The 17,126-nt window shown below is 48.3% G+C and overlaps 3 protein-coding genes across 4 annotated transcripts in view; 2 read left to right on the top strand and 1 right to left on the bottom strand.

Annotated features, from left to right (window-relative positions):
* Window positions 1-9,986, top strand: part of LOC122363312 (FMRFamide receptor-like) — a 53,895-nt gene extending 43,909 nt beyond the window's left edge. Inside the window, exons 2-3 of the mRNA XM_043332435.1 lie at window positions 4,756-4,949; window positions 5,335-9,986. Of these exons, the coding sequence (XP_043188370.1) occupies window positions 4,756-4,949; window positions 5,335-6,198 (1,058 nt within the window). The 3' untranslated portion in view covers window positions 6,199-9,986. The remainder of the gene's footprint in view (window positions 1-4,755; window positions 4,950-5,334) is intronic.
* Window positions 9,987-10,163: 177 nt separating this feature from the next.
* Window positions 10,164-11,699, top strand: LOC122363311. The gene is made up of 3 exons (XM_043332434.1): window positions 10,164-10,472; window positions 10,873-10,983; window positions 11,232-11,699. The coding sequence occupies exons 1-3, from the start codon at window positions 10,364-10,366 to the stop codon at window positions 11,471-11,473; spliced, it is 462 nt and encodes a 153-aa protein (XP_043188369.1). The 5' UTR covers window positions 10,164-10,363; the 3' UTR covers window positions 11,474-11,699.
* A 1,412-nt stretch (window positions 11,700-13,111) lies between these two features.
* On the bottom strand, window positions 13,112-15,201 carry LOC122363310 (ubiquitin carboxyl-terminal hydrolase 11-like). Of its 2 annotated transcripts, none has more exons than XM_043332432.1 (2): window positions 13,683-15,201; window positions 13,112-13,532 (listed from the first exon to the last, which is right to left on the bottom strand). In XM_043332432.1, the coding sequence occupies exons 1-2, from the start codon at window positions 14,649-14,651 to the stop codon at window positions 13,524-13,526; spliced, it is 978 nt and encodes a 325-aa protein (XP_043188367.1). In that variant the 5' UTR covers window positions 14,652-15,201; the 3' UTR covers window positions 13,112-13,523. The 2 variants fall into 2 exon arrangements, with proteins under 2 accessions (XP_043188367.1, XP_043188368.1); XM_043332433.1 differs by having other exon boundaries at window positions 13,112-13,569; window positions 13,720-15,201.
* Between the last annotated feature and the right edge of the window lie 1,925 nt (window positions 15,202-17,126).

Genomic DNA, 17,126 nt, shown 5'->3' with positions numbered 1-17,126 from the left:
TGATATCAGTTATCACCATTCTGCATGCATAATTTACATGCATTTTAAAATCACATTGCATAGCATTCCATTCTATACCGTATATGCCATACCATTCCGTTTATACATTTTTTAAACATGCTCGTCTCAAAAGCGAGTATGAAAAGGCATGCACAAGCTTTAAATGGCTTTATTTAAAATAATATTCTAAGATATCATAAGTGGCGTCATTTTATGACACAATACTAAGAACTGTTATACAAAATCCACTAGGAGACTGGGCTGGCACTGGCCGTAGGGGAGTGGTCAATGGCCCGTCTGAATTTATTCGGCATTCTTGGCTGCACACTGCCAGCTGTACTGCTTTGTGTAATGTATATTAGGTAGGACGGTAGGTATTTAGTGTGAATATGCACAATAAATAATATGCATCACATTAACCCAAATCGGTGAAGAAATATATCCGTATTCACTGGAATAGTCGTTTTCGCTAATAGAATTACCCCACTCACGCTGCATTACATTATTCGTGCTTCGTCCACCGGCACTGGAGCCCACGGCGCCCGAGTTTCTGCCACAATAAATCAGGCGACGTATGCACTTTCCCAAATGCATTGCTTCATCTGGCTCGAAATGCTTTGCTCGCCTGTTCACCGGCGGTGAGGAATGAAGAATACGTGGTCGGGCTGACAGGAGCCGACTGGAAATCCGTCTAACTCGGCGCTAAGTGACATGTGAGGGACGGATTGCACAGAGGCAGCATTGGAGGCGGGTGAACTATGGTGCAGCACGCTCCCATGTTTTACCAGCAGCGCTGCCCGTGCCGATGGAATAGGTCAGACATGGGCAGACGAACAGCCTAGTTAGCCGACCAGTCAGTTACCGGTCAACCATGCCGGACACAATGGGTTATACACGCGGTCACACGGGGCAGTAAGTCAGGAAACAAGTCAGATAAACAGATTGAGGCACGGTCTGTAGTCGGTAGAATTGACAAACACAGTCAGACAGTCAGGAAGTCGGGCAGTCAGACAGTGCAATCAGTGACAGAGAGTCGAAAATTCAGACGGGTAGAAAGACGCCTTCATTCTCTTAGGTGCTGGGCCAATGTGCCGGAGTTTAGACCGTCTAAAAAATAAAAGAAAAAACGCTACTTCGCTGTTTACACAGCAGCAGTGATTGACGTTCTATTCATGCATATGGCATGCATCATGCCTATGTCCGTTGTCGGAAGGTAATCATTTTGCCAGTCAGTGTCACTCATAACTCAGAAGTAACTAAGAAAAAATGCATTAGCAGGTACAGCCGCACAGCCTCAAAAGCGTTCTTAGCTTTCATTGCGAACAATTGGAAGCAATGGTAAACAATATACGTGTTGCAGGCACTTTAGAAAATCAGTCATTTTGTAAAATGCCTAGGCATTTTACAAAATGACTGACTCTCCAGTCATTTTGCAAAATGCCTAGGCATTTTACAAAATGACTGACTCTCCAGTCATTTTGCAAAATGCCTAGGCATTTTACAAAATACCTAGCCATTTTACAAAATGACTGAGCAGCGTGTTGTAGATACGAGTACCTAATTATATACGTTTTGGTAGCGTGTAGGTGGACCGAGGAGTCCAGCATTATGACCAGAGGAGTCCAGCAGTGGGAAGTCCATATCTACCTCTATTTTGAGAAATGCAGGCCCGCGACATTTCCAACCCCCACGTCAGCGACGCTTCTGGATTTAAAATGATCGATCTGGAGCGTCAACAAACGACTGGCCCTATGCCGGCCTGTATCTGTAAAACTATTAGAGGTCGCGAGGATTCGATCCCACACACTTACGTACATAGGCGTTAGTGTCTTCTGAAACCAACGCTCTCGTCCTACGCCAAGCGACCTGATGATTCTCCCGATGTGGAGCTTGATATTTTTAACTGGGACCATGCAAGTAGGTACTCAAAGCTGTTGCCACAGAACAAAATTAATCGTGTTTTGTTAATTATTGCTTTAATATTCATTGTGATCAGAGAGCTTTTTTATTCCAAAGAAAAGTTAGGAAGAAAACCTAAACAATAATACTGTAAACAATTGTGTGGACTAGGCCTAGGGTAGACTTGTTGAAGTTCCTTAGAGCCAATGAGCGCTGTCCAGTCAACTGAGGAGGGGAGGGGTGGTCCACACTGGGCTTCTTTGTTGATCCGTGGGCTGTGAGTGAGCGTCCGTGCGTCAACCTGGTCGTTACTCAGCATTGTCGTCATCACAGAGCTTCAAATCGATCAGCTACAGGCTGAACACGTACCTATAGGGTATAGGAAGACGTCCAAAAACTGTTGGCCATAGTATCTGTAGTGGGATCTACGTTCTATGCTGGTCAGGCATTTTGCAAAATGCCTAGTCATTTTGTTAAATGGCTAGCCATTTTGAAAAAAGCCTGGTTGCGTTCAGTCATTTTTCAAACAGCCGTCTTTTTGTAAAATGACTGATTTTCTAAAGTGACTGCAACATACGTACTCTAAGGATTTATCGCAACCCTTTGATGTTCCGCTAACTTCTCGATTTCGTTTCGCAATCCACCTAAAGTGCTTTTAAAATTTGGCATAACTGGCTGCAGGCAGCACAGTGCTTGTTCACGGTCCTCTGTAAAACTTCATCAAAGTATCATTAACTTCGTTAGTTGATTTATTTTTTAGACCGAGACACTGAATAGTGGCTGTGCAAAATATGTTGCGTGATTACCCTGCAACAAAGTGCATTCGTGTTCGCCAACCAATTCAGAACGACGGGCCTCTCGATTCGGACCATCTCAGTGCGGCACCGGCACAGCATCGATATGTAATTGAAATTATATATGCATTATGTAGTTACCTATACAGACATTTCCCGCCCTAGCACACTCCCTGACACTCCCTCCATCTCACACACCCCTCTGGCCTCTGACCAGGGCCTCGGCTAACATGTTAACTGGTGGGCCAAATGGCCCACCAGTGACCGGAAATGGCCCACCAGCCTCAAAGAATTGGCCCACCAGTAATTTTCTGAAAAATCGAAGTTTTCACATGTTACATCACGACATAGGTAACATTGTGATACATACAGAGACAGAGGCCCTACTACATTGTTGCATTTATTAAAAGTAAGAACTTGATCGTCGTTGCCCGCCTAATACCATCACCATTCCCGGTTTCTTGAGATAGCCGTAGGTTAAGCCTCGGTCACACTTCACCGGATTGGACCAATGGACGAGAAACGGACGGCGTCCGGTGATGTCCGGGGGATGTCCGTTCGTGTCCGTTGGACGTCCGTTTCTCATCCGGTAGGTAATATCTGTTCCATGTCCGGTGGTGTCCGGTGTGCTCAACCGGACACCACCGGACATGGAACGGATATTAACGGATGACAAACGGACGTCCAACGGAAACAAACGGACATCACCGGACGCTGACAGTTCTCGTCCGTTTCTCGTCCGTTGGTCCAATTCGTTTAAGTGTGACCGAGGCTTTAAATTTTATGCAATAATCGTGAAAGACGTTTGCCTCTGTCAATTACAGATAGTGTCGGCGGCTTCCAGCCGATCGAGGTCTGCGAAAGTTCTTGCAAGCTTTCCGATCGATCGAGTGGTTACAGTCACATAAGCATCTGCCGCAGACCAGTCGGTTACAAGAAAAACTACGAATAAAGAACAGACCAGTTCAGACGGTCGGGGATAAGCCTGCGAGCGATCTCAGACGGCTCGCCGATAGACACGATATAAGCCAGAGTCAAACTAGAGGTAGTGTCGGCAACTTCCAGCCGATTGAAGTCTGCAAGCGATATTATGTGTCTTCACGAACGGTATGATGCTTGCAGTCGCACATCTGACCAGTTGGACGAATTTCGAACCGTTCACAGTCAGCGTTCCAAAAATTTCTCATTTGGGCTGAAGATGACATTCAAGAATAAGAATGGATAATTTTCCACTCTCACATTTTGGGTGGCTATAATCTTCCACTCAGACACCCAAGAGAAATCTGAAGTTTAGGACACTGTTCACCAGAAGTGTACATAACTTAGTTTTTTTTTTTTAAAGAAAATATTAGGGTTGCGCAGTGCGCTTGGGCTTTTGAGTGAATTCTTTTCCATGCGACACCAATAGGCTTAATGATCATTTTCGGAGATGTTGGGGTTGCTGCTACAACCCCCTTTTGGGGTTCCTGCTACAACCCACTTTATATATAAAGTTGCACTCGTGCTGTTCACAATTCCTCCCGATCCACCCGACAACGCCCGATCCCGTCCGATCGCTTCCGAATCTCCGACTAGTCGGCGAGCGATCCATTCAGGGCTCGCTGATTTTTAACATACGACCGGCCGTAAGTTATCGTCCAAAGTTTTATAATCTGCGTCAATATTTTGTGCATACTTGTGCGATTTTATGTGCACCGCCGGAGTATCACCACTGAGAAGGTTGTGGGTCCCTACTCTCTCTTCTCTCTCTGAAGAGTCGGGGGGGGGGGGGGTCGAGCCCCGTTTTTTTTTTTTACATTTTTAATGCCATCCTGACGTTTTTTGCAGAATAAAGTGGCCGAAATCTGGGGATAAATCGAAAATGGGGGGGGGGGGGCTATGGCTACGAAAGTCAGTCCATGTCGCTGCCCAAGTGGCCCACCATTCAAAATTCCTTAGCCGAGGCCCTGCCTCTGACACTCCCTTTCTCCTTTCGTTTTGTAGCAAGCTCGTCTCTCTGACATCCCCTTCCCTTGTTTTTCAGCCAGCACATACCTCTAACACCCCATCCCTCGTTTTTCAGCCAGCACATCCACCTGGCTGACGGTGACGTTCACGGTGGAGCGCTACATCGCCGTGTGCCACCCGATCCGCGGTCAGGTCTACTGCACCGAGTCGCGGGCGCGCCGGATGATCGTCATCGTCTACCTCTTCTGCTTCCTCACCACGCTCTCCACGCCGTTCGAGTTCGAGGTCAAGGAGCGGCTCGATGAGGAGGTGAGAGGGGGACGGCGCCGTGGAGGGGCAGATGACGCTGAGTGGGAGAGAGGATGGAGGGTGGTATCGATGTCGGATGGATGGTTTGCTGTTGGGCTATGAGTTTCGCAGTGTTGAGATATGTATTGTCAGCTCAACAGACTGCAGGCTCTGATGACATGACCTCTGTTATATTTATTCAGGCCATCGATTGCCGTGTGAAATGAAACAGTGATCTGGGATACGTTGTGCTGGTACCACGAACCTTCAGTCCCAGAAACGGCCATCTAGCTTAACGTTCTGGTTCGAGTACTTGTCCATTCAGAGAGGACCCGCTTGCCCACCCGTTCTATTCCCTCTCCCGTTGGAGCATGTCTAGACCTTGACATATTTCCGTCCCCCTCAGACCAACAGCAGCGTGCTGAGCACCGGCTACAACGAACACCTGGGCGACAACGACGAGTACAAGAAGGCCTTCTACTGGTTCAGCGCCGTCGTCTTCACCTTCATACCGCTGGTGCTGCTGGCCGTCTTCAACATGTTCCTGATCCTGGCCGTGAAGGAGTCGCGCCGCCAGCGCGCCGTCCTCTGCGCCGGCGAGAGCCAGTCACAGCAGCAGGAGAACAAGATCACCATCATGCTCATATCGGTGGTCATCATCTACATGCTCTGTCAGCTGCCCTCGGCCGTGATGCTCATCTACACCGTCTCACCGCCCAAGAGCAGCGACGAAGACGGCGTGCGTCGCATCCTCGGCAACATCTTCAACCTGCTGGTGGCCATCAACGCCGCCATCAACTTCGTGCTCTACTGCGCGCTGAGCGACAAGTACCGCAAGACATTTCTTGTCACGTTTTGCCGGTGCTGGTTCGGAAAGGCGGCGGGTGTACCGTCTGCTCTACCGACAGCCTACAGCAACGTCTCGGACTTCTCGCGAACCGGCTCCCCGCGCAGTAACAGCTCTAAGCGCAGCTCCCTGCGCTCTCAGCGCTCGGTGAACGGCGCGCGCAGCTCGGTGCGGGGCCGCGGCAGCAGCCCCGCCGATCCCCCGGCCACCTTCCTCGGAGTCCCCGGCTCAAAGTCCACCGAGAGCCAGGGCCTACTGGACGCCACCGGGAGGCCGGTGACCGCCGGGGGGCAGCGCGCCGGGACCCGCCGCCGCCGGCTCAAACTGCCCAGCTGGCTGCGGTTCGGAGGAGGCAGGCGGCAGCACAACATCGTGGTGACGACACCGGACGGCAGTCGGGAACAGGACGTCACCGCCGTCTGAGGAAGGACCCGACTGCCAGGCGGAGACTCCGAGGGAAGGTCTCGCGGTCCTGGCTGAGCTTCTCATACGTCACGGTGACTTGTGCGTCACCCGAGGGATTCGTCGCCGCTCCGTCCGGGCGAGACGGGCTCTCGCCAAAAGTTCAGAGCTACTCGGTGTGTGTTACTGCGCTCATGGCGTGTTCTGAGCAGAAACCAGTCACCTGCCGAGTGCAGTGCTTGCCGTATGCTCTGAGCTGCGAAGCCGGCAGCAGTGAGCGGGCGGAGCCGTGAGGCAGCAGTGAGCGAGCGGAGCCGTGCGGCGCCCGCCGGTACCGGTCACGAGGGTCAGTGTTTTATCCAGCGGCGCACCTGGACCGTGGCTACGACCCGCCGTGAGCGCGCTGCTCAGACACTGGCCGCCGCCGCGGGGCGCCGGGCCAGCGCCGCCGGAACAGTCATCAAAAGTACCTGTGTGTCGGCCGACAGCGCGGTCGGTAGGATGTGCGCGATCCCGGGGGTCACCCGCCGCTTTACAGGCCCGGGGGCGCGACCCGCACCGGGGACGGAGCTGCGGACCCGGAGCCACCGGTCGCGGCAGGGGACCATGTCCGTGAGAACCGGGGACGAGTACCGCGGACCCTCGGTGAGCCCCACCCGTGTGCGACTTCAGAGTCGGGCGGAATGTCGGTACTCTCTCCGAATATAGCCCCGTCCCAGCTAACTGTTTATATAATGAGTGGCGAGACGAGTCAGCGACAAGCACCGAGTCCGAGGTATCTGTCGTCTTCAGAACCGGTGTTATGTGGCGCCAATGTGGGGAACAGAGTGGACCACAGCGATCAGACCGGCTTGCCGTCAGACCGCGTCCGCGCGTCACAGCCGGACTGAGGTATCTGAGAGAGACAGAGACGGCCGCAGGTAGTGGCAAACAATGCAGAGCTTTGTGCTAATCAAAAGGCCGACCACCGCCTGGCGAATCGGTCGGCCGCATGGGCGTCAAACGCGGCGGGTAGAGCTGGCAGGGTCAGGAGCCGACAGTGCTGCTGGTACGTCAAACGCGGCGGGTCATAGAGCTGGCAGGATCAGAGCCGACAGTGCTGCTGGCAGCTGAAAGGACTGCGACCGCTGCGAACTGTACGGGAAGGCGTGTGGTATGTTCGCTATTGTTGCGTTTGATTTTAAAATAGCTGCAAAATCTCAATAATGCTTTCGTTTAGAGCTTTATGGAGATAAAATTAGTTATGTTTTGCATAACTTCATTGTCAATCATAGCCCGGTAATTATTGGTTTCAAATAACTGTTGAGTTTTTATGAACGATATCGACTGTCGTTTGTGATGTTATGTGTGGATCCATTGATGTACGGCATGCTGATCCTCCTATGGTTCAATTCGAAGCGCAGCGGGTGGTAAATGTGCTTTCATTGATGTACTTAACCCTACAAGAGAACTCATACCAACTCTTACACCATTTTGTCTTCTCACACGCCATCCTCAAAAGAACAAACATTAACATTTTATGTGCATTGCAATGGTTCTCTACATAGTTTTCCGAGCTGGCGAACAATTATCGAGTCGCATTTTTGCGGTTGCCGGTACCAGACAAAGGCCTTGCGTTGCTGCTGATGAGCTAATTAATTCTGACAGGATCTGCGGCTAATCCACGACCATAGATGGTGCTCAAATCGATGCTCATTGCTCAACTCTTATTCTGTAGTCTGCACCACCTGCGTCGTCTGCTGCGTGCGCCGATTTACATGGAAGCAATCTGAAGCGCTATGTTCTGCGTATCGTGGACGTCCAAAAAGATATTCATGCTTCCTGATCATGACTGAACACATTTTCCTCCGGAACGTGATTGCTAGCTAACGTTTTCATCACCAAAATCGCCCCAAAACTATTACCTTTACATAAAAGCGTTGAACTGAGCTACGAGTATGAAATGGTGACCTTCGTATATTGATGGTGACGTGAAACGTTCTAAGAGAAGCTTTTAGATTGTGACTCAGAAACGAGCCATTGAGAGGTCACTTTGCCATTCATAGCTGTGAGTCGTGAGACAGTCTTTGATTCGTTGGGTATCAAGGCTTGTAACGTCTGCGGAGCTAGAAAGTATATAGATCCAATTCGAGATGTATCCTTATCTCTTTCAATATTTTCTTTCTATTCATTATTACATAGGTCACTAGGTCATAGGTCATAGGTCACCATGACACAAATCACTTTCACAAGTAGTCTGACTGTAAACGTTTTCAAATTTATTGTGTTAGGTGTTTTAAAAGTGATTCACATCTTTTCAACCACCAATTCAAAATTGGATGCGACTCTATACGTTAAACTGACCGTTTTTAGAGGGCCGTCATATAAACAAGGGCATTGCTTTGTTAGCAATTCAGTACCATCTCTCCTCGATGTCGTGTAAGATTTGCGCTTCTCTCTGAACATACTTTGCCTAAAGTTATTAAGAAAAAATGTGCGACTGCTATGGTATACCCAACCATCTTCACGCTCCCACGTTCACTTCACTCCAATTCCCAAATTAATTTTCCTGTACTTTTAGATGCGTTCACGGGCCAAGAACGGCGCTTATGACACGTCTCACTGTTTGCTCTGGTGAAAATCTGAGAGGTTTCCGTCGGGTTGTCGTAGATGTCTCGCTATTTTTATAAACAAGGTACACTTTATGAGCGACTGACCGTATTGTCAGGGCATGCCGTCTCAATAATGCGACATTTAGAGCGCGACTGCTACCTGAGCCAGCGGCAACAGTGTTGCCTCTCAGTGTCCGAGGTTTGTGTGGAATGTTCTGCTCGCATTGTATTTGTCTAACTAAGAAAGTGTAGTGTCCCCAGTGAATGTCAAAACTTGACCCCGCAGGCTGAGGCTCGCTCGATAAATTACCTATCCGTGGAAGTTCGTTGATCATCTTGAGGCTTGTGTTTCCGTTCGACTGTTGTAGTAAATATTTTGTGTTTGGTGTTATGTGTTATGTCACCTTCTCATACCAGAATATGTGTTACTCGAGCGAAGTGAAACCCATCGCTCCCAGAGTCAGCGAGCACCGGTTTCACCGGTGCACCGTTTCACTGCCGGACGGCGAAGGGCGACTGTGCTGTCCTCTAGCTAACTGCTAGTTGTAATTTTTGGCGCCAGATGTCCCTGGCGGCACCACCCGGCGGCCTGACTCTGGGGGAGAGGCAGGGCTCGACCCCGGACACGGTCTCTTCAGAGGTCACTGCAACGTCACATTCACAGGGAGATACAAATCCGTTACCACGCTTAAATTGAAGATATTTTCACGATTTAATAACGGAAACTTTATTTGAAATATTCAAAATTAATCTTGTCTGATTGTCTAACTTTGTTCTTTCTTAATTCTTCCAAAGGGACAGATCAGTATTTCGTTACAGTTCAACCGAATTAAGCACCGTTTCCCTTCTGATAGAAATATTGATAATAGTGCTCAGAATATTGTCGATGACGATTATGTAAAAAAATCCCCATAATGGTCCATATTACTAATTTGCTTGCTAGCCGTCAGATATAGAACGACATAGACCAAGTGTAACTGGCTGCCATTTGCCGAGTTGCTAGTTGCTCCCGACTTGAGTTTAGGTGTAGTCGGCGAGCATTTAGCGCTCTGAATAGCTCACTCTATATAGGTCCAGTCCACCCTGTGTCCGGGTCCCGCCGCGCCTGCCAGGCTCCCGGGTGGTCCGCGCCAGACGCCCACCCCAACTCGTCACCGTTTGTCGCTCCAAACTCTGAAGGCCCTCTGCGCATCGATAGTAAAATACACGCTGTTTGGTGGCTAAGGATGTTTGAGAGGCTTCGAAAGGAAAGCGGCTCCTGTGAAAGCGATAATGTGCTATGTGCTTACACGGAATTTTGGTACGAAATTATATCAACATACTTATTTAGGCACATTTCTGCGGGATGGGTGAATGCCCCCATGTTTGTCACGATATACAAACATTTTTATTTCAATTCGTAGCCTTTTTCAAGGGCCTTTTCTAATCACATCTCACATCCATCAAATGGTTTTCTTTTTATCGGCTCTGTCAAAATTGGTTCCATATCGTATTTGAAATTATTTTGTTCTTGAAAACGCTTCAAAGTATATTTCAGTAATGGACTGGCACTTGAGGTGCACGATTACGGTTCAAATGTTATCGGTCTTCAACCCATGAATATACATCTTTTGTTCTTGTTGATAAGCATTTTGGCAGTCCAACATGGAACCGCAAGCAACGACGATTATCCGATTGCAAATTTGACCACCACTCAACTTATCTGTAAGTACTTACATACCTCATTGACATTCCATCTTTCTCTTTGCAAAAGTGTGCTCAAATCGTTGATTCCATTTGCTATACTTTGCATTGACACGAGGATCGCAAGGTCAATCAAGTTCAAAGCAAAGGTCAATGAACTCTACAGAAAGACACAACAAGTTATTAAAAAAAAAATACATGACAAACACACGGTTTCTCTTATCAACATGCGTTAGATGGATTATAATCGAATAGAAAAGGTCAACAGAAACAGGGTATCGCCTGGCCGCAGGAGTTGAATTTTCAGTATAATGTAATTTAGATAATAAACTGTTCATTCAACCATTTACGGTAATCAGGTGCGCTGATATTTGTAATGTAATTTATCTGCGACCACCAATTTTCCCGTATCTGATTTCAGGCCAACAGTGTCTGTATGAGACGTCTGGCCTGCACTGCGAAATGACCATGGAGTTTTACGACTCCTGTGTGGAAGGAATTGAATCAAACTATGTACCAATCAACGAGTCAGGTAATAAACTGGTTACGCAAATGCCTGTAGGTCAATACTGTGAGAATGCGGAGACGGTTCATAAAGTTTGTGAAATGGAAGAATGATATCAATAGAACATGTGTTCAACAATATGCCTAACGCAGTAAGCCGGGGCATATAGCCAATGGCACATGCCACATCCTCACTGGAATGGGTTCCTTTAAACTCTCCCGTTTCACCGCGTGACCTGCTGACTTCATGTGCCTGTCTGTCTGTGTGCGCTCCAGTGTGGGTGCTGCACGACGAGTACTGCGCGGTGCCGACGGTTCCGCTGTTGGAGGAGCTGCCCGCCTGGGTCTCCACTAACACCACCAAGCCGGCCGGTTACCCGGAGGACAGAACACCCAGTCCCATCCTCCACCCGTACGCCGAGGAGCGCTTCAGCGCCGCCGCCGCCGGGTGCGCCGCCCTGCTCACAGTCACCCGGCTGACGCTGCTGGCGACCGTCGTCCTCGCTGTACTCCACTGATGGCGTCAGCTGTGTCGGCAGCGGCTGGCGACAAATCGAGATGGCTGGTACTGGGCTGCCGTTACTGTGTAGTGTGTAAGTTACTGATGCGACGCAGTCTGATATCGATAATTTCTGCTTATTTTCATTTCGAAATGCCTGTAAGCTGTCCGTTATGTCACACAACCATTCAACGTAGGTATAAATGTACCTGTGAAATAATATACTTGACCAATACTTATCAAAATTGTATAACGAAGCCCAGCTCTACAGGAATGAAAAAAAAACGTAATTACCATTTCCATACATCTTATAGCATATGCCAGGTAACGTTTTTGATATTCTCACACATCTATGTACATACTTAACCCGCGCCCTGATGGGGTCTGCCGAGCAACGCGGTCTGATGGGGGGGAGGGCATTTTGCCCCCCCCCCCTAAGATCTCGAGAACCACGCAACATAGCGACAAGCGGTAAACGGCGTTGGATAGCCCCAACGGGGAACTACCTTGTGACTCAATCTCATTGACCTCGGTCAAACCGATGACGTCACAGGTCAGGTCAAAGGTCGAATTTTCACCGTTTACAGGCATTTCAAGAAATAATATTTCGTAATATTTATAATATATATAAATAATAATAATATATATAAATAATTATAATATATATAAATAATATTTATTAAAAATATTTATAATATTTCGTTGTAAAATCGAGTAAAATGCATTTCATTGAAAATCATCGATGGGGAAATGTTCTTCAAACACATATTTTGCTATTTGAGGTCACTGATACCAGGTCAGGTCACAGAGGTCAGGTCACTGGGAGGTCACAATATGAAAGTGTCGTGTGATACATGTTTTATGGTCCATTTTACATGACAAATGCGATTATGTGGGTCAGGCGGACTTTTGGGCCAGCTTAGGCCTCGTTTTGGTCAAGGTTAGGTCAAGGTCAGGTCAAGGTCAGGTCAAATTAGGTCAAATTTCAAAGTTGATATTTTTGCATAAAATCGGTATTGATTCGATGCAGCTCGTCACGGGGAGTTCAATGGTGGTCTCTGTTTTGCGCTACGAGGTCTATAATTGCTTAAAATTGAGTTCAAAAATTTGACGTCATCAATTTTTAACAGTTTTTTTTTCGCTATAACTTGGCCAAAAAAAGAGGTATCGATCTAAAATTTGGTATGTATATCGAAGAGCGCAGGGACTATCACATATCTTCCGGTTTTTCGAAATTCGAAAATTTCTTGGAATTTTTTTAGTTTTTCTAAAGAAAATCATTTTTTTTTTGTTTTTGGGGATCAAAATCCCAAAATTTCGAAAATTTGAGATAGCAGTTTTGTAGCACCGTCTTTTCTCTACACAACCACACAAAGAATTTTAAAATTGCTTGTTAACTGTAGAATTGGTGAGCGTTTCAAGATGTCATGTTTTTTGCTCATTTTTACTCGAACATGACCTCAGCTTGACCTCAATAACTCCTGACCTGAGGTGACCTGTGACTTGAAATTTTGTATAAAGGTGTCAAATTGATGCCCGGTAAGGTAACCAAAATTTGGCGCCCGCCGCCGTTTTCTCGCTATTTAGGAAAAACCAAAGGGGGGGGGGGCAAAATGGCCCCCCCCCCATCAGGGCGCGGGTTAATTAAAAGGCATAATTGCATTGTTGTTATATTCTAGCTAAAGGCAAAAACAAATCGTAAATTATTGCATTGATAACTATACCAAAACTAAGCTACAAAATAAAGCAACCGTTAACCCAAATCAAAAGTGGCACGCCCCAGGCTTCGCTGTTGAGCATGGGAACAAACTACCAGCATCACCTCGCGGGCGCTGTATCATGGAAGGTAGGCGATGACACCTCCCCACGCCACTCCACTGGCGCTGTAACAGAGCAGGTAGATGATGCCCTTTTACACCATCTTTCGGGCACTATAGCTTTGGGGAGAGTCTGTAGCATCTCTCTACACAACCTCTCGGGCGCTGAAGCAGAGGTAGGCGTTGGCGTCTTTTCTACATACAACACCTCGCGGGCACTGTAGCGCAGCAAGTAGGTGGTGGCGTCCCCCTCTACGCCACCTCCCGGGCGTTGTAGCACAGCAGGTAGGCGGTGGCGCCTTTTTACACGACCTCCCTGGCGCTGTAGCGCAGCAGGTAGGTGGTAGCGTCCCTCTACGCCACCTCCCGGGCGCTGTAGCAGAGAAGGTAGAGGACGTCCCTCTACGCCACCTCCCTGGCGCTGTAGCACAACAGGTAGGCGGTGGCGTCGCGCACACTCGCAGCGGAGCTCTCTTTCACCACGGTATCGTCGATGAAGAGCCAGCTGGCGGCGGGGTGGTTGAAGCAGTAGGCCGTGTAGTGGCCGCTGTGCTGGCTGCCGTGGTGCTCCACCACGCCGTACAGGTCGTACACCAGACTGTGCGAGTCCGGGTGCGGCCCGATCGCCAGCTGACTGAGGTCAAGGTCACGCAGCGGAAACGACACCTGGGCGTGCGCCTTGCGCGCCGTGCTGCCGGCGAAGCTGAACCGCTTCAGGTGCAGGATGACGACGGGCGGCAGTCGCCACAGGTCGAGCTTCTTGTAGACGTCGTGGCGGCGCCGGCACTTGGGGCAGCTCCAGTCGTTGGTGAGGTCTCCTCGCACGTACTGGTCCAGGCAGTGGTACAGACTGGCCCTGCCGGCGGACGGCAGCGGCAGCGGCAGCGACAGCAGCGAGAACGTCTCGAACGTGGCCGACTCGAAGCCGCAGGCAGTGCAGAGCAGAGTCGACTTCTGCAGGCCGTGGAACAGGCGCGTCACGATCGAGTCGTTGGCGCGCCGGAACTGGCGCCACACAGCCTCGCCCGCCTCGTGGTCGGGCAGGTTGTCGGCGGACGGTCTCTGAGGCGGCGCTCCAGCCGCGGCCGCAATGTTCAGGTCGTCGTGCAGCCACTCCAACAGTAATATGATAAACTCGTGAGCGTCGTGCATGCGCATGCCGCCGAAGTCCCTTCGGCGTGCGCTAACTGCATTACGGAAACGGTGAGGCGACACATATCGAAACTTTCGCGACCAGATAACACCCAATAATTGAGCGATTTCCTTCGCTATTTGACCTTGATTTATTGAATTTTGATTCAAATCTTCGTAGAAAAACTCACTCACCATATAGTTAACCAAATCCTGTGTTTGTGCAAGCACCTGTAACACGGCATTCATATAGCAGGTATTCCCCAGATTTTCCAGGCCCGTGGCTCCGGCCGGTAGGGCCACTGCGGAGGTTTTCGATGCCAGGTACTGAGTGGTCCGAGACACGGTGCGTACCCAGCGCTGGATGTCGGTCTCGCTCGCCAAACACTCAGATCTGGCTGTTGATGCCGTAGAGCGGGATGCTGGGGTGTCGTAGCGGAACGATGACGATGAGGAGGAGGATGCCGTCGGCGAGGGGTACTGGAGCCCATCCTCACCGGCGACACGGCGCCGACCCAGCGACCCGTCTCCCCTAGTCGGCGCCAGGCTGTGGGAGCCATCCCCCGCCGTGGTGAACTCAGACGCGCACAGCCGACGCGCATACGCTTTGATCAGCTTGATCACATGTCGGAAGATTGGACAGATTTTCGGAGATCAATTATTGAGATCAGTAACTACGGCATAGTTATTCTAATAATGCAGTCTTATAACTTTCTGATACCAATAAATATTCTAAAACTGAATAATTTACCCGAAGCATGGTCAAATGAAATGATTTCAGCGGCGATTTCAAATGACAGCGGGGCAACAAATATGCTGGTAGGGATATTCGTGACTTATTACTTGGAGATCTTCCAGCAAACCATTTAATGAGCTATGAGAAAAAAAACAAAACAAAAATATCTATAACAACAAAAAAGCATCATGGAAGTGCAATAATATTCTTGTGAGCTCACAAAATGAAGACAATACATTCTGTATAACGGGCTCAAAGGCCAAAAATGAAACTGATTTCTGAGGTTTTACCTATGTGAGAAGTCAATCAGATGCTATTCTACCAGCCTAAACGATCTGGAAAAATTGTTCGAGCGTATTCCTATTTTATAATAAAACTAGGTTGAATTATTTTTAAATAAACTGTTAGTTTACTCGAATGTTATTTTCATTGGGATGTTTCAAAAAGTTATGCTTTCAAGCAGAAACCTAAAAAGGAAAAACATGCATGTTATTCTCATCAGCGGCCTACTCTGCGAAGATTTGGAGATAACCGATGGTTTGTTGTCAATATAGTTAAAACACTATTCGTTAGAATTGTGTTTGAAAAAGAAATCTGAATTGAATTGAATTGAAAAATAAATCTGAATTTCCTGACAATTTGGCAAAAGCTGCCTGAGATCAGCACATCTTGATACCAGAAAAAATGGCAGCTCCAAAAACTCTGATTTTTTGCAGAATTTCTTGTGGGCCAGGTGATCTAGGTTCTGGTATGAGGTTCCCCTCGCGGGACAATCTGGTGCACGTGTATTTAAGTGAAAATAAAGGTACCTACGAGTACAGGTATATGTGTTATGTATATGGACGAGATAATATCAAATTATTTTTGCACACCATTGTGATTTACTTCGCCTACAAAGGATAGTTGACAGCTTGCATTTGTATTTATTAATTATCAATAAACAAAGGTACGTATACAACAGCCAACTATTTTATTCATGCTCGCCTAAATAGCGTTTCAACGAATACATATTTTGGCAATTTTGGAATTATCATTATTGTTACATAATGTCACCTACTTGACAGGAAATAAGAAAATTTTTATTTTCGAGGCTTCGAAATTGGCTCAGTATTGGTGTCTGGGCTCTCGCTTACACGCTGCTGGATATTTGTCATCACAGCTTCGCGTGGCCCATTGCCCGTAGTCAGCATTGATCGTTGTGCATTTGCAGTCTTCACCCAAACACTTGAACCAGTGCGTCCAGTCGGCCGTAGACGGGCGAGTCTTAGCCTGAAGAATCGCCCAGGCCAGGGGTCGGTTGTAGTTCTTCAAAACTTTGACGACATACTCGCTGTCAGCCTCAGAGGTTTCGTACACTGGGGTGGCACCACCCATCTCGGAGCAGGCGCTGACGATGTCGTGGCCGGCCACGGGTCTGTCCGTCAGGGTGTAGCACATGCCGTCCATCAGGAACCAGCCACCGTTACACGTGGGCACCGAGTCTGGACCCGGAGGTGGTCTTGTGGTCTCCGAATAGTGGCTGGGAAGAGGCGCGTCTGGGTCTTCGTCAATAAAACATCGGCAGCCGTTGGGGCAAAAATCTTTCAGAGAAACAACTTTCAGTGGATATTTCGGATTATCACATTCATACGACTCAGAACATGGAATCCACTCCTCCTGTAAACCTTTGTAATCGCAATGTTCTGCATTTGAAATAACTGAAAGCGTAAATATGGTCGTTATGAAAATGGCGTCTCGCGGTCGAAGCTTCATAATTTGATTTTGTTAATTTTACACCTATAATATGAAATTACAAAAGATTAAGTTTCGAGATCCTTCAAGAGTCAAGCAAGATTGTGGTTTTTGGACAGGTTCACACAATGCTACACGTGCCAATATGAAAGAGTGTACCGCATTCGAACAAAGCCACTAATGCGAGGGATTTGCCAGTCGTCACCATCCCTTCCACCTGGGTGGGGTATAGGTGCTGTTCTTTATGCAGAAATCAC

Source organism: Amphibalanus amphitrite, unplaced genomic scaffold (genome assembly GCF_019059575.1).
Source record: "Amphibalanus amphitrite isolate SeventyFive unplaced genomic scaffold, NRLGWU_Aamphi_draft 000615F_arrow, whole genome shotgun sequence".
In the NCBI taxonomy this organism is placed as follows: domain Eukaryota; kingdom Metazoa; phylum Arthropoda; class Thecostraca; order Balanomorpha; family Balanidae; genus Amphibalanus; species Amphibalanus amphitrite.
The sequence above is the reverse complement of the archived record's forward strand: the minus strand, read 5'-3'. Positions and strand labels throughout refer to the sequence as shown.

Coding starts and splice junctions, on each gene's coding strand:
- LOC122363310 (XM_043332432.1), bottom strand. CDS start 14,651: ATGAATGCCGTGTTACAGGTGCTTGCACAAACACAGGATTTGGTTAAC.
- LOC122363311 (XM_043332434.1), top strand. CDS start 10,364: ATGAATATACATCTTTTGTTCTTGTTGATAAGCATTTTGGCAGTCCAA. Junction 10,473..10,872: donor GACCACCACTCAACTTATCT/GTAAGTACTTAC, acceptor ATCTGATTTCAG/GCCAACAGTGTCTGTATGAG. Junction 10,984..11,231: donor TGTACCAATCAACGAGTCAG/GTAATAAACTGG, acceptor TGTGCGCTCCAG/TGTGGGTGCTGCACGACGAG.